At 52.3% G+C, this 16876-nt stretch overlaps 1 protein-coding gene across 1 annotated transcript in view; it reads right to left on the reverse strand.

Moving 5' to 3' along the window:
• Window positions 1-480: 480 nt before the first annotated feature.
• Window positions 481-16876, reverse strand: part of MED27 (mediator complex subunit 27) — a 201931-nt gene continuing 185535 nt past the window's right edge. Inside the window, exons 7-8 of the mRNA XM_028090530.1 lie at window positions 3282-3359; window positions 481-1054 (exon numbers count right to left, since the gene is read on the reverse strand). Coding sequence (XP_027946331.1) covers window positions 920-1054; window positions 3282-3359 — 213 coding nt within the window. The 3' untranslated portion in view covers window positions 481-919. The remainder of the gene's footprint in view (window positions 1055-3281; window positions 3360-16876) is intronic.

The raw sequence follows: 16876 nt of genomic DNA on the forward strand, positions 1-16876 counted from the left end.
TCTTCACATAAACAGGTTATGGCTTTCAGTGTTGGGGTCAAGGCTCTGCATGAACTCAGCAGACTGGGCTAGCATCTGTTCACAGTGATATTTAGGACAAAACATGGGACAAACAAGCCAGGCGTCCCTCTCACGCCTGCTTACATGTGTTCTAGCTGGTAACCCGGGCAGATTCCTTTCCCTTTGGTACGTATGTGTGTTACTGCTTTAGCAGAAAGCAACATCTGTGTGCTTTTTTCCTCAAAAAGAACAATCCATTTTTCAAACTGCAAAAACGTCTTTGAAATGGAGTATTTGCCAACACTGTCCTCTCTCCTAAAAGCAAGAAGCAAGGAAATGTGTCCCCAGAAAGAACAAGGTTTTAAACGCAGACATTACTAAGTGGTTTTTTTTCTTCAAAAGGCCCAGATCTGCTCATATGTTCACTCAACTGAGTGTAGAAGGTGCTTTAAGAAACAGGAGACAAAGCCTTGTCCGGGGTACAAAAGGTTTACTGCTTATATATATATAAAAAAATAAGTTACAAAACAAAACACCCAGCATGACAATATATGTGAACATGGGCTCATTCAAATGATAAGGGCTCGTGAAAATGACTTAGAACACAGACCCAGGAGGATCAATTCGCCGGCGTTGCTAACATACAAAGAAGAACATGCTGCTTAACTTTCTTATTCTGAGTTCTAAAAAGGTCTTCTCTGCCTTCCATAAACCAGTTACAGTGTAGAATTAGTCCGATCAACACAAGATGGAATCTGCTCTGCAAGAGGCTCAACCTTAACGTACGATATGCTTTAGGAACAGGCCGAGTGGCGGTATTGTGTCTGGGCGGGGAGGATAGGTCTGAGCCATCCGACTGAGGGCTTGTCTGGGAAGGTGCTGGGTGGGGCCCACAGGCTGGGCTGGGGCTGGGGCTGGGTCACTGACGGCAGGTGTCATGGAAGGCTTCGAGGGTTCGGAAATCCCTCCATGTCGGGGGAAGGCCATCTTGTAGAAACTTCCCGCAGCGCTGGCACGGGGCCTGGAACAGCTTTATGTAACTTCTTAACCAGGTCTAAAAAGAGAAGTGAGGAGAGAAATAAAAGAAATGGGGTCCGGGTGCTTCCAATGTCATCCTTCCTGTCAAGCCTAATGATCTCGAGGCCAGAGAACTCAAGTTGGCTGTGACCCAAAAGATGGCCCGTGATTTCACCAGAGTGCTGCATGAAGAATCCACGAGGTCACAATGCGGCTGATTTTCACTTCTGGTGCTCCCCCAGCAACCCCACCCCACACCCCGAGGGAGTTTTTAAGATAGGAATTCTGGCTCTCAGGGGCAGGAAATGCTCCCGAAGGAGTGGCCATGCACCAGTGCACAGCCTGGGGCTCAGGGCCACACAGAACCAAGTTTCACTCCTGTGTCCCGTGTCTCCTGAAGATGCACAATGATTCTCGCCTTGTTCGCTACTGAGGAGCGGGCATGGACACGTGTGGAGGAAGACTTCGCATTGATGACAATGTTTGAACTCTCCACTGAGGTCAACATGCCTTCTTTCTAATTTGATTTCAGAGGTCATCACTCACTGTCACAATGTGGCCCAATGTGCACCTGGGGGATGGCGGGGACAACCTGGTGCCACCAAATAACATAATAAGCGGCAAATATACACTTGAGTGGTTCAGAGTGCAGAGTTCTCTCGGGCATCATACATAAGGATGAGACTCCCATAACTCAATTCTCAAACTCAAGGAGATTCGCTACCAAAAAAAAAAAAAAAAAAAAAAAAAAAAACCCCAACAAAAAAACCAACTCAAACCCCACAACAATAGGCAAGCAAGTTAAGCAAGTTCTCACTGTGACAGGGGCACATGAATCTCATCATTTAATGTCCTCCTGCATTACGTCGATAAGAGAAAACTGTTCTTTGAAGAGGTAGGTCGAGTTTATTGATACAAATCCTTCTATCACATCACAGCTGCCTTCGTGGTGGCAGACTGGGGCCCATCGATACCGTCCCCCTTCCAAAGGCCAGGTGTTTGAGGTTTTGGCAATAAACTCGAGAAAGTCGATGGATCATTCAGCTGAACTATTTATCCTCCAGCGCTGATCAAATTCAGATCCTCCCCAAATCCCAGAGTCAGTTACCAAAGGGAAACTGGGCATGACAACATGTTAGGTTAAAAAGCAAGACTGTGTATCTGTCCAAAAAAGAAGAGCTTGCCGAAGACTGTCAGCTGACTTGTCCTCTCGACACATGAGACAGCCCCTCATGCGCGGCTCTACCGAGTGCCCAGGTTTGCTAGCTCGCCCTCCCCAGCGTGGTGAAGTGGATCAATAAGTCAGGTTTGCGTCTTCCAAGAAATGAACTGCAGGTTTTCTAAGAAGCTCACTTGCTGAGGCAAACCGTGATGGGATGAAGTGGATAAACACTACTCCACCTGGCTGTCAACACTGATTTGGACTTGCTAACAGGTAGGTCTTCTGAGTAGGTCTCTAACTGGCAGCATTCCTAGCATGCACTGAAAAGGGAGTTTTAGCCGCCGTGAAAGATGGTGCCTACTGAGGGGAGAGCATGAAGCCATGTCCACATGATGTTGAACACACAGCTGCCAGTTCTGCCCGGCAGGATCTAGCAGAGCTGGCCAATGGCCCTGCTTAGGCCAAACGCTGGTCACGTGACAGCCTTGGGCAGAGCCATGCAGAGGACTCAGCCCTAGGGGCAGCGGCAAGTCGTGACTTGCAGCGTTTGCTGATTTCCATGGTGCAAATGTTCTGGTTCAATTTCAAGCTACCAATGGTTGAACAACCAGGTCGCAAAATTCTCAACATGTAACAAGAGCTGGCAGGAGTGGACTCCAACACACCAGGGCAATGGCTGTCTGGCTGTTTTGGGGTCACTCCCCATCCCAAGCTCTAGCTCTGACAATGTACGTCTTGGGGGGGGGGGCACTGCAAGATCTGTCTTACTCATTGCTACCTGCTCAGTGCCAAGCACAGGGCCTGGCATAGATCAGGAGCTCAGTAAATATCTTATTGACTAAATCAATGTGGGAAACTGTGTTGGGAGATCACTCCTGAAACCACCATTTGTTCAGCCTGACAGAAAACACCAGTTAATTAAGTGGGAAACGGTTTCTCATAAATCCCTTCCTGGTTTAAAGAAAGCATCAGTTCTACACTGGCCCATCTCCCATTGTGAGGCCCTAGAGGTCCAGAGATCGAACAGCGACCTTCTGAGCTGCCTGCTCACTTGGAGGGAGCCAAGGTTCCCGAAGGAGACTTAACTCGTAAGGCCACTTACCATGAAGGATCTGACCACGACGTCGGGCATCTGGGGCAGCTGATAGTGGAGCAGGGCAGTGGTGGCGTGGTCCGTCACCTGGAACCAAGGATAATGACTGGAGTTAGAAGCCAGTCCAAACCAGCACAGAGAAAACTAAACCAATGCATTCCCTTTCTATGATAAACCAATCTGCTTCTGAACGCCTCTTGGGGGAAAGGGCATCTAAAATAAAATCTCAAGTACGAAAATTAGTTAGCAAAGTTGGGGAGCAGGGGCAGGGGAAAAGGACTGTTGTAGGCAGAGAGGATGCCAAGTATTCAGGCCTGGGGGTAGGAGGAGTGAGTTCCAGCAACTGGAAACCCAGGCCAGGGGCAACACCTGAGAGGAGGGGCATGGCCTGAGGCTGGTGGAGAGGGAAAGACCGGCAGACCACAGACGGTTTTTAGCCAAGTCACCTCAGGATAACACTGCATGGATGCAAAAAAGCTTTTCCACCTGTCCACATTCGACTTCATCTTCACACTGGAACAATGTCCCTGGCAGGGGAACTGATCTTTCTGCTTCCTGTAATTCTCATTCTATCTCACAATTTGTAGTCGTACGAGATTTTATGATTCTGTCACCCAGGAGCTGGTCATTTCTGATGATCTTTCCCTTGGGTCTCACAGTTCCTATTACCCTTCGGAGGAGCCTTGCCACTCAGTGTGGTCTTCTCTTCCAAAGTTGTGGCCTATTTTCAGCATCCTGGTGGCCCACACCCACTGTCCCCAAACTCCAAGTAGAGGCTTTATCAGCAGGGCTGAGGGCACAACTGCTTTAGGCCTACTAGACGCAACCGGTGACCAGAAAGAACGCACACTGGCCTTAAGCCCCCAACTGCTTAATCTCTCTGGGTCTCAATGTCCCTTCTGAGAAACAAAGGAGTAATCTAAGATCCCTTGTAGTTCCGAAATTTGACACCTCAAATTGCTAATGCCTGCCATCAATTAGCAAATTAATAGATGATACCTGATTTGACAGTTGTGTTCAAACTCATGGTTTAGCTGACTGTCTTTACTAGGGATTCTTGTCATTAGAAATGTGGTTAAAAAACAAAATGAAACAAACAAAACAAACCCAGGTAAAATGATCAACTTTGAGCAGGAGTAAACATGGGTCTACCTGGCACAGACTTCCCCAGTTTCTAGCTGTCCCCACACACCATGTGATGCGCCAATGGACCTAAGCAGCAGGGGGGCGAAGCAGTCAGGTAGAAGGGACCTGGAGGGGCTGCTCCAGGCTCCACATGGTGAGTTGCAAACGATCCAGAAGTCAGTCTAGCTGTGTCCACACGCAAGGTCAGAGAGGCCACACCCCCAAAGAGTGAGGACACAGGCTCCGTAGCTTACAGAACCTGAGCCTCACTTTCCCTAAATAAATGGCTGTGCATTTATTCCTGGAGGAAGCACCTTCCTCCCAGCCAGGCTGCAGTCCTGCCTGTCTCCTCTCCCTTCTGCTCCTCTCGCCTCTGGATGAGCACTCTTTCCCTGCTGGACTTCTGTGGCCTGCCTGGTGGCTGGTGAACCCACAAGATGATTAGCTCTGTTGGGACAGGGATCAGGCCCATCTCGTTCATGCTACGTCCCCAAGGCCTAGAACATCACCCGGCATTTAGCAGGTGCTCAGTACATATCTGCTGAATCAAGAAATAAACTTAAAAATGCCCACTCACTAAAGGCCACATACCAGGAACATCTGCACCGGCCTTCTTGAAAACACAGCTACAGGTCGCATGTCCAACATTGCTGAGAAATTGTTACCCAAGTGACTTTCAAGATAAGTGGTACTTATCCTTTCAAGTGCAGACTGTTTTTATTTTAAGCATTTCTGACAGACAGCTTTCTAAAATGAGCAACGCTTTTTTTTTAAACAGTAGTAATGATAACTTGGCAAGACGGTGGGTAGTGATCGGTGGGGTGAAATTATGGCTATAGAACATAGCAAAGCAAACTGGGCCCCACGGCCCCTGAGCTTGGAGGCTGCTTCCTGCCCACCCAGACCCCGTGCTAAATAAAACCACCCGTGCAAGTGCCATTTCATGGGAAATTTACAAAAGAAAGAGTTTCTGGAGAATTCCTTCTCCAGCCCCTGCTATTTATTTTGCAATGCTTCTAACAAGCCCTGCCACACATGAGTGCTGTCATAGCGGGGCAGCCAGGCCAGCTGCTTGCCGGTGGCCTGCTGTCCTCTGGCTGCGGGTGTGCTCCTTTCCCCAGATGTGGAGAGCTCACCACTAGTCCCAGGAGGCCCCTGGGACGGGCCTAGATCCGTCCACTTCAGCAGCCTGAGCACCTGTCCTGGGGCTGGATTCCCCCGGTCATGCTGGCCGCCCAGAAGCCATGGCCCAGGCTGGCCTGCTTTGTTTGGCTGCGTGTTTTCTTTGTAGAATTTTTAACAGGAAGTATTTTATATGACCAACATATAAAAGTCAGCAGGAAACTGAAAGTTAACCGAGGTGGGTGTACTCCCCTTTTCATTTTATAGAAGAGGAGATGGAGACTTCCAGAGGTTGGGCCGGTGGCTAGGTCACACAGCTGAGGAGGGGCAGTGGGTGTTTGAGCCCAGAAGCTGCAAGGCCCAAGCCTGGGCCACCCCTCCCAACAGGAACCCCGGGGCCGGCAACACAGGTTCTGAAAAAGGCCCCATGGGCCCGGGTATCGTCTGCCACGCGTCCCAGCCCAGTGAAGTCCTCGGCGCACCAGAGGCCCGATGAGAAGCCCAGGTCAGGAGATGTGCAATGTGGCTGCCGGACACCTGGCCGCTCGAGAGCAGAACAACTGAATGAACCAGAAAATGTCCTCCAGGTCCTCCAGCTCCACCACAGCACTGTTTTGGTCTCTGGCTCCCGGAGAGGGCAGCTAACTAGTTTCTCTATTAGTAGATTGGCAATCCGGCCAAATTTAGCCACTTTTTCACAAGGTCCAGTATAAACTACTCCCTTAACTTGCCAAACGGTGCCAGTTTTTTCTCGTGCTGATATGATCATTTAATTTCCCCACTTTTCCATCACTAATGACAGACATCTTAATAGAAGGAAACAAAGCTGACAGATTTGTTATATTTTCTACTCCCTTCCTCACAAACTCCGCCACTCCTGGTTCTGGGGCTCCTGCGGCCAAACTCCAAAGCACCAGGCTTAGGCATGGCTGTAGAGTGTGGGGAAAATTCACCTACGATAATCTTCCATCTGTCAAAGCGTTCTACCTTTGCTGTTTTCTTGTTTTACACTTTTCAGTAACAAAGTTGTTTTTTTGTTTTGTTTTTTTTTGCTCAGTCTAGGGTGCACTCCCCCTTCCAGCTCATGGCTGGAGGGTGACATTCCCATGGCCCATCACAGATCTGAGGGACTTCATCAGTCTCACTTTCAGCTTCCTCTTCCTCTTCTGCCAACCAGGGTTTACCGAAATTCTGTCCCCAGCTCAAACCGGCAGAGAAGGTCTTCAGGCACCCAAACTGGCGGGGAACTAAGCTCTGAGGGAGAAAGGAATCTTTCAAGAGCCCTTGAAACTGCTGCCAGTCAACACACTGGTGAAGGAGATGCCAGTCAAAACAAGTCTCCCAAAGCTCCTCCACCATATTGTGTGCAAGGAGCTTCTGACGTCTTCAATCCGAGAATGAGAGGGTGCTTGGGCGATCACGAGTTATGTTAGCCAAAGCCAAAGCAGAGCTGCCTGCGGTAAGAGCTGAAGCCCCGCATGAGGTGGTCTACACCACAAGGCTTGGGAGGAGTCGGGGCTTGTGAGCCAGACGGCGTGGGTCTGAGTGCTGTCTGTTACTTACGAGTCACACGACCTTGGACAAGGATTCGATGTGCCAGTGCAGGAAAAGCACTTGAACGGCAGCACCCACCCCACCGTGGGTCTTCCGATCTTTCTCTCACCTAATCCTCACGACCGCAGCGGGAGTGCACTGTGATGAGCCCATTTCCAAGAGAGAGAGGGGTCACGGGAGGTTAAGTGACCGGCCCACTCAAGCAGCTCCAGAGCAGCACGGCAGGAGCCTGGGCCCGGACAGAGGCTGCACACCTAGGCCACCCCCTCCCCAGAAGGGCATGGCCCCCAGGACTCTTAGGGAGGCAGGACTCGGGGCTGGTTTCTTCACTTATGCCCCAGCTCTTGCCACTCACACAGCTCTCCCTCTGCCTCTTGCTCGCTGTCACATCCCAGGTGCCCATCCCAACAGGGCCTGACACAGGTGGGCTCTCAAGAGGGTCTCTGGGTGGAGTCTCCCTGCCATGGAGAATGAAGGGGGAGACAGGGCAAACAAGAGCCGGCAGCCTTCGGGCAGGTGCACATATGTTAATTAAGGGAAACCCTAAGTACACTGCTTGAGAATAAAGGGGGGGTGCAAAAGAGAGGGGGAACCCTCCGTTACATTTTGGCATGTCAAGTCCAAATTCTTTTTCCCACTGGCGGCCTCTGGCCAGCCGTGGGGCAGAGAGAACGGGATAGGGCCGGCAAGGCTACTTTGTGCCGAAGGTCAGCCCCACAGAGCCCGGGTTTCATGGCGACCACAAAGACTCTGTTCTTTATCTGTTGGGGAAGAACAAAGGACGGAGTGGTGACAAACAGAAAGGGTCAGCGAGACATAGGGAGGGGGCAAAAACTCTCGATATGCCATCATTCCCCAGCAGTTTACTCTTCTAAAAAGAATCTGTGGTCCAGATCTTCCTCGACTTACGACGGGGTTACATCCTGATAAATCCACCGTTAAGTTGAAAATGCATTTAATACACTTACCCTGGCCTTACATGTGTTCTGAACACTTATACTTGCCTACAGCTGGGCAGAACCATCTTACGCAAGATGACATAAAATGCAGAGTATCTTATGTCACGTACTGAATACTGTACCGAAAGTGACGCGCAGAACGGTTGTCAGCGGAGGGGTTGGTCGCCCTCGTGAAGGCGGGGTTGACCGAGGGCCGCAGCTGCTGCCCAGCCTCACGAGAGAGTATCATACCACTCGCTCAGTGCCAGCTTGAGATCCAAATTCAAACTTCTAAGTACTGTTTCTACTGAATGTGTGTTGCTTTCACACCATTCGAAGGTCGAAAAATCCTAAGTTGAAAGACTGTAAGTCAGGGACCGGCTGTACTACATTACTTGGTGGCCCAGAGCTTGTCCTCAGGGATTCCTGGGCTCGCCCGGGCTGTAGGCATCACCCTGCCTATGTGCAGGCCTCCAGGCCAGGGTGGAGAGCTGGCTGAGCAGCAGAGGCGAGGCGCACAGAAGTGAGGTGGTGCCCGGGGCACCGTCCCTCAGCTTCTAAAAGGGAGCCCAGGGCGCCTGGGTGGCTCAGTTGGTTGGGCGGCTGCCTTCGGCTCAGGTCATGATCCTGGAGTCCCGGGATCGAGTCCCGCATCGGGCTCCCTGCTCAGCGGGGAGTCTGCTTCTCCCTCTGACCCTCTTCCCTCTTATGCTATCTCTCATTCTCTGTCTCTCAAATAAATAAATAAAGTCTTTAAAAAAAAAAAAAAAAGGGAGCCCAGGCTGGGGGCCAGGATGTGTGTGGTCACAAAGCTCCCCAAGGTGACTGTGACGTCTGTGACGTCAGCAGCATTAGGGGCCACAGAGGAACAGGCCGCTGTGGGCCACTGCCTGCTTCCCACCAGCAGGGCGAGGGCTGCGGCCAGGGGGCGCTGAGCTAGCTCTGGGCTCTGGTGGTCACGCTGCACTTCCTGCTGCGTTGGGCTGATGGCACGGAGCCAAATATTTGCCAGCACACAGCCCGTGAGGCCCACGGCCGCCCCCACTACGCCAGCAGAGCTGAGGCTTCTATTAAAAGTGTGTCCCACAAGATTAATGGGGAAAGTTAAGTACCCAAGTGTTTAGGAGTTGCTTATTTTAAAAGAGAAGCCAGGTAGAGACCCAGATTCTGGCTTCCCTCCAGCCAATACCTGCTTCTACATACTCAGAAGAGAACATTCTCTCTGGCCTACATTAACATAACCAAAGGCAGCGTGCCGGGAAAGGTGATGTGGAGCTGTCGAGAGACAGGCTTCAGTCCTGGATTCATCACTAATTAGCTGGGTGACCTTGGCCGCATCACTCTCCCTGCTGGCCCTGGTAAAGGAGCATGAGGCCGGGATCACTGGCACCCCTGGGCTTGGGTTTTCAGCGGACGCTGCTGGAGGGCCTGGCTGCACGCCCTGAGGGTGCATCTGTGCGGAGCTCCACCCTCAGGCCAACCAGCGGTAACATTACAGCTCTTTGTTCTAATAAAAAGGATGAGCCGGTCTGCCCCATTCCAGGAACCCACCCGCTGCTCTGATGTGACCTTCTATCACCCCACCTAGTCCTCAGCTTCTGGGCCAGTTACAAAAAGCTTGGAGAACCCAGCTCAGAACCAGGGAGACTGTCAGAGCAGCACGACTCCTGGTGCTAGAAGCCTCTTCCCATCTTGATGGGCTTCAGAGAGACTCTGGAGCACAAACCAAACATTTGCCACTTGGTTGTACACATGCTGCAAGTCAAAGAATAAAAAGGAACTTTCATTCACTGGATATACTTGAGTGCTCCATAAGGAGATGAGCCCAAGAGTTTGGGGTCTCTACTCAGGGTTCTGCCAAGGACAGACCCACCCTTAAGGAGAGGGGCACTGGGAACGTCTCAGAATGAGAACATTCTGTGTGGGTCCAGGAGTCAAAGATGTGAACCTCATGTGTTAAAATGTTTAAAGAGACCATAATCCCTGCCAGCAACACTGCTCCGAGGAGGAGCACTTGCTTTATGAAGAATATTTAAAACAGTCCGAGAAGTACTCATTCCATGAAAAGAGAAGCCATCAGTATTTCAAAATGGAAATGCTATGAAGTCAGTCCTGAAAGTGCTGGGGGTGATGGGGAACGGAGCAGGGACACGCTTCTAAAACCGGGATAAAAGTACAGTAGAGCGGAAGGAGGTTGTTTCATTTTTATTATGCGGCCCAAATCTCTAATCTGCACCCTGGATTTGTATGCCGCAGGTTCACCAGGCCTGCAGGCCTGAGGAAGAAGCACTGCAGTCCGGGGGGACTGGGCATTACTTAGACAAGATCAATACTTCCCTCTCTGCTTGATGAAAGGGCCATTGGCCTGGGCTTTGAAGGGCTTCTAACTGTCCCCTGGAGCCTGGTGGCACTGCCAGGGGTGAGAGCAGAGGCCAGGGCTGTCCGGGTGGGAACTGGACAGATGAAGAAGGACCCTGCTGCTCCATCTTGCTGGAAAAGTGGCCATGGTTTCGAGATCAAGCTCTGTCTGAGAAGGGTTAAGACCTTGTCTATAAAGTACTGAACACAGCCTGTGGCACATGCCAGGGCTGCCATAAAGGAGTTTTTGGTTTGGTTTGGTTTGGGGGTTTCACTCCAATCTCTTTAAAGTTGCAGCCAAGATGCCACGGACACCCTGAAGGGAAGCCCCCGAGCTCCCTGGATCTGAGTGCAGACTGGTGGCAGATGGCCTCCAGAGGCAAAACAATGACGACAACCCGCCCCGCCACCCCACCCCCCCGGAACCTGCAGGGAACTTGGAAACACCATGGAAAGGGGTGTGAGGGCCTCGATGAACCAGGTCCCAGCTTTGTCTCCCCCCAGCCCCATGACAGGCTCCCACACTGCCAGCTGCTCCAAGGATTCCTCCTCCCAAACCTGCTTTCCTGACTGCTCTGAGCTCAAGCTTGGGATGCTCCTCCCCTGAAGCCCTTCTGTCCCTTGGCCTGTAGCCCCGGCAGCACCTGTGGACAGCCCAGCCCTGCGCTTGCCTGACCGTGACCAGGAGCCCGGCCTCACCCCAGGCTGTGCTCTCTGTGAGGACGAGGCCACGCTGGGCTCGTGTACCCTCCGGGGGCCTAGCTCAGGGCATCCACGGAGAGGAGAGTGCTCAAAAAGGTGGCACTGCCCTGGTGCCACGCACCTGACGGGACCCTGAGTGAACGAGAGAGAAGGCGGGATTCTACTGATTTACTTTTGGCCAGGGGTGTTCCCTAGGGGAGCAGATCGAAAGGGGGTTTGGAAGTGGGAAAAGCTGAGGTCGTGGGGCACAGTGGGGAGGAGGGCCTGGGTGAACAGGGAAACCCCCAAGTGGCCACAAGGGAAGTCTCCAGAGTCCCGACCAGCCTCATTCTGCCAAAGCCCTTGTGCGGGGCTGAGAGGAGCTGCACACAAAAGGTCCTTGACATTTCCCAGGATTAAGGAATAAGCTCTTCATTTAGATGAACGAATGAAAGTTCAACGCTTTCCAGATGGTAAAATGCCAGATTCTGTTGCTGGCTGCCAGCAAAGTCCAAGCCCCAAAGATACCTGAATTGTTCTGTACCCGCTTGGTGTGACGTTATTTTCTGCAGGAACAGCCTTGCAGTTAGAGAAACACATCCAGAGACATCTGGGCTCCCAAGACAATCCAGACCATCCCACCTACTTCCCTACCAAAGCCAAGGCAGCTGCAGGGGAAAGAACCCGGTGTGCAGAGCTGGGAGGGCACCCCGCCTTGTGTGCAGGGTGCTGGGCGGGGCGGACACAGCGTCAGGGCGGAACACATCGCTCTTGGGCGCCTTCTGGTGATCACCAGAGGTGCCCCGGGCCCTCTCGGGACACGAGGGAACGTTCCAGGTCCTGGGACTGTGATTCCGTATCAGCACGTCAGGGCACTGCTGGGGGGTTGTAATTCCAGGTGCCTTGTTCCCTGTGTAGCTCACTTTCTGACCAGGATGGGAGATCCTCTGCCTGGAGAAAGAGGAACACGGTGGTTGCTTCGGTGGGAGTGTGTGGGGCTGTCATGGCAGATCCCCTACCGTAAAGCGGGCGGTGGATTCTGAGTTCCGGGGCCTTCCCCTGACATGGGAACAGCGCTGTCACGCACTGACCACTTCCTTTGGGCACAACCACAGCGCCCAGCACTCCACACGGAATCCTCACAGCACGCACCCCACAAGGTAGGTTCTACTACTGCCCCTTTTTGTGGCCAAGGGACCTGAAGCCCGGAGAGAGGCTACATCCCCAGCTGGCCAGTTCACACACGGCAGAGCTGGATGCACATCCAGGCCCATCTGACTCCAGAACCTGAGGCTTCACATCTGTGTCCACTGTGAAGAGACCATGAAGAGGCGACAGTGAAGACATGAGAAGATGTGAGCAGTGGTCCTCAAGGCAAGAGACTGGCGGAAGGAGGACAGCTTCCTAGAGAGGAGAGTGCTCACTGCCAACAAGCACCTGAGAGAAGCTGGGTGTGCCACGGACTGGAAGTTCACCTTACACTTCATGCCTGTGGACTCAACCTCACCCCATTTCTGTGAGGCAGGGACTCGTATGATGTCCATTTTACATATGGGGAGACTGAGGCAAGTTAGACCACACAGGGAGCAGTGGTCAGTCGGGGACTGAACACACGGCAGAATGGCTCTCAGCCACTGCCTCTCCCAGAAAAGGTTACCGTGGGGAATGTGGGCCAGGGCCCGAGAAAGGGGGGCAGGCTCAGTGCAGGAGAGCCGCCTTGCAGCGTGAGGTAGCCTGCTGGGCTGTGGGAACGGGGACTGGGCAATGGTGGGCGGCCAGGCTTCCCAGAAGCCGGTGCTGGATTCTGACCTGGGGTATCCCGAGGCTCATGTGAGCCCTCAGGAAGAAACGAGCTCCAGAATCAAGACCGACTCCTCTGGGACTCCTCTAATGCAGAGAGCCATGAACCAGCAGGATGGGCCCGAGCTTTCCTATTCCACTCTAACCGTGAAACTGGGTACCTGTGAGGACCTGAACAAGGCTCTTGGCCATTACCACGCTCAGCGGTGGTGGAGGGAGCCTTGCGGATGGAAGGTATTGGGGTATCATAAGGGGAAAATCCATGATCCAATCTATTCTGGGTTTTTAGAAGCTTGTGAATATTCAAGCCTGCCCCTGAAGAGAAAAGGTGGTGATAAAAGGCAGTAGGGGGAGGGGAATGATCCCTCCCAGCCATTCTCAGCACCCATGGCCCCTGGGGCTGACACTCCACAACATCCACTCCCATTTTCCTTCTGCTTATCCAACCTGGTCAATCCAGCCCAGCTCTCAGCTTAGGAAATGCCACCCCTGGAGATGACCCTGGGATTGTCTGCCACCTCTCCTTCCCTGAAGTGCGTCGACAGCTTGATGATACTGGGTTCCAGCGGGCCTTGCTCCCGCACTGTCCCTTGTCTGGAGTCTGCCCACTTGCCCTCACATTGGTGAGAGGGGTGCCCGCGATTTTCTCTGTCTGGGAGCACCAAGACACACTTATGAGGCAGCCATGGGATGCACGGAAACAGCGCCAAGTGCCACCATATCTGGTCTAAAAAAGTAAGTTCTCCTCCTTGAGAAAAGTTAATCAGGATTTAAGAGAAAAGGGCACTTGTCAGAATGACGGGATCTGGAAAAAGCAGAGGTCCCTTCTACAACACAAAAGAGACCCCTTTTCGGAGGCTGCAGAACCCTTCTAGGTGTGGGGGCCTCTGCCGACGGCCTCACCTAAGCAGGACACTGAGCGAGGGCAGGGATGGAGATGTGGCACCAGGGCTTCGAGATCTGGCCACAGCTGTAGGCGCTTCCAGGTCTTTGTGGCATTTCAGGGGGGCTTACGGAAAGGAACGTAAATGAGCCGGTAAGAAGAAATTTTAGATATTACAGAGGAGAATGAAAATAACTATTTATTGAGCTTCTTCAGCGACGTGCAATGCTGCAGCAGGTACACACGCTCCAGTGAGACACGCCACACGGCCTCCTTCAGAAGAGCTAGTCTCGTCCTCTGGGAACCATCCGTCCTTGGGATGGCTCCCTTTCCTGGGACCTGGGATTAGTAACAAGTGAGGTTTATCACGTACCACTTGGGCAGGCACTCAACTTGTGGGAGGTATTCAATGGATCCCAAATTTCAGAGCAGTGACTCTTCTCTGGACGACTCCGTCTCTTGTGTGGAAAACCCCCGGGTGGCCACTCAGTTGACACCCCCTAACAAAGTCTGTGCGAGGCCGAGGCCAGGTCTTTGTGTCCGAGTATGAATGAGTGAGGGGATGTCTGAGGAAGCGGATACTCTCCGCCACTGGACAACCCACCCGTCCGCAGCGAAGTTCTGATGGCACAGGCCCGAGAGAGCCGCTCTTCCCTCCGAAGCTTCTGGAACGACTGTGGGCTCCGAGCCGGACGCGCATGGGCGATGACTCTTGTGCTTCCCTCCGAGTGGCAATGCTCCGGAGGATGTGCTGGTCCCTCTGGCACTGCTTCTCCCAACGCACCTGCCTGTCTGCGGCCGCACACACGTCCCACCTCTTTCCTCAGTCTCCCTGCCAAGACTTAACGCAGTAAGTAGCTGCAGATTTGCTCTCACTCTCCCTAAGCTGCTGGATGAAAATGCACAGTGTTTTGAAATGAGGAGGTTAAAGATCAAAACAGCGACTGCCCCTGCAGAGTTTAAATGTCAGAAAAATATGAACACGCCTGAAACCCTTCCTGGCCCTTTGTGCTTCTGCCCTTTCAGATGGCTCCCCTATTTCTAAGTCCCATTCTCTGAGTCTGCTCTGCTGGAGACACGCTGGCTATAAAAAGCCTCTTCACCCTAGGACGAAGTGCACCGAGCCCCCGGGGCACCACAGTGAACGACGGGAACCTGTCGGCAGCCACGGCCCCACAGCAAGCTGTCCCTGGCCGTCCACCGCTTCCCTGCGCCAGGGTAAGGGGTCTAATGAGGAAGAGGGAAAGGGCTTGCTGACAGTCCCCGCTGCAGACAAAAGGCAGGCCACATTTCGTTTCATGGGGTCGGATTTGTGACAGGACCTCGTGAGCTTGTCTTTTAACCCAGGGAGTCCCGCGTGCACGGCCTGCGGAGAATGTGACAGGTGTGCGCTTCCATTTCTTAGCTCCTGACATTCTTTTCCAGGAATGAAAAGGCAAGTGGACGCTCGGGTGGGCTCCAGTGAGACAGCCCTCCTCCCACCACCTTGCTTTGTCACAGTGAGGGAGAAGAGCGGGGAGGGGCCCCGCCTTCCCAGCAGGCCCCTCTCCGCAGCCGCTGCGCTGTGCTTGTGGGCAGGGGAACACCCACAGTCCGCAGTAATCGCGACCCCATAATAAACGCCACGGAAAGGAAGTCCTGGGGTTCCACAGCAGGGCAATGCCGGGAGAGCGTTCCTCCAACCAGACGGGGAGGGCCCAGGACTCCCGTCTCTGATCGCCATGGTGAGCACATTCGGGAACTGCGTTCGGCTGCAGAGATCCCTTCTTACCGATGGCCAAGGTTCCTCCCTGACCGTGTCACTGCGGTCTGAGAACGCGCTTCCCTCCTGTTTCAGGTTGAACCTTTCAGACAACGCAGACAGCCAGGCCTCCCCGTCCCAGTCTCCGCGCACGGGTGTGAGCAGACCGACAGGCAGGAGGGAGTGTTCACCGCAGCGCTCTCAGTGTCTTTGTGGGAAATGCTAGCAGTAACATCCATCAGGACAACCAAGATTTAAGTGGGTGGACAAGAAGCAAATAGGATTCTGAGAAAAAGCTGAGACTAAAAAGCAGAGTTTAGAAATGCTGCCCGCTAATCCTTCTCTTTTGGCATTTTGAGTTGGAGATGCTGCCCACCGTCCCGTAAATCGTACCAGGCTCCCAGAGTCTACAAGAGACAAGTGGTCCCAGCTTTGTTTTCATTGTGCGGTCTGTCCTCTGTCCACCAATGCGGCCTGAGACTAACAGAAAAATAAGCACCAGACCGTCCTGCCTCTTTGTGAGGCCATCCTACATGTCCTCCATCCTCCCCACCCGCATCTTCCGCAAGCGCATGACTTTGTCTTCAAACAAAATCCCCAACCCCTTCCGTGTGATGATGATTAGCTGAAAGCTTTACTGCTAAAAGACGGAAGTTTAATTCTGTACTACATTATTTTCCAATATATTCTTTACTTTGGCAGCAAAAAGACAATGTTTTAGTAGGGAAGACAGAAGACTCCTTAATTCACTGACTCTTACCTGCCCCTGGAACAGGAAAAGGACTTCGTTACGTGTAGTCAGTTGTAATCAGAGAGCACTTCTCCTGTCCCCAAACTGTGGTTCTTTTAATTGAGTACAGGTCAGCATCAGGTCAAGTCCATTTAGTTAAAAATAGGTGAAGGTAGGGATGATGACGGGTTTCCAGAAAGGGCTCTGCCCACACACAGACAACATGCCATTCAGCAGGTGAGGTAAAATCCCCATCCCTACAGACGCACCCGCCCTCACTGCTTCAGACCCACCACACAGATTGCAAGGGAGGAACTGGCCGGTGTGCCCACGTCTCTCCGACTAGACTAATGTCAGATTTTAAACGCTGCTTTAGTGTGTGTTTGTAGTTTTAAACAAATACATAGAGCGCTTGGCAGGTTATTTTTAGGGGAGGTAGAATAAAAATATAGCGCTGTCTCTCCACATCTATGCTTCACCAAATCTGTGTTTCACACATTTTATGACTTCCCAATAAACTTTCTGCTTGCATTCAAAAATACTTAATACTACACAGAACATTTAAAAAAGTATCTACGCAAAGGCAAGCATGTGCAAGCCCCTCCCTCACAAAGGGTATTTGAATAGAAATCGGACCATTGTTAAAAGACCAGTGAGGGTCTGCAATGCTCA

Source organism: Eumetopias jubatus, unplaced genomic scaffold, assembly GCF_037043125.1.
Source record: "Eumetopias jubatus isolate StellerSeaLion01/CBP00866 unplaced genomic scaffold, mEumJub1_p1.0 scaffold_15, whole genome shotgun sequence".
NCBI lineage: Eukaryota > Metazoa > Chordata > Mammalia > Carnivora > Otariidae > Eumetopias > Eumetopias jubatus.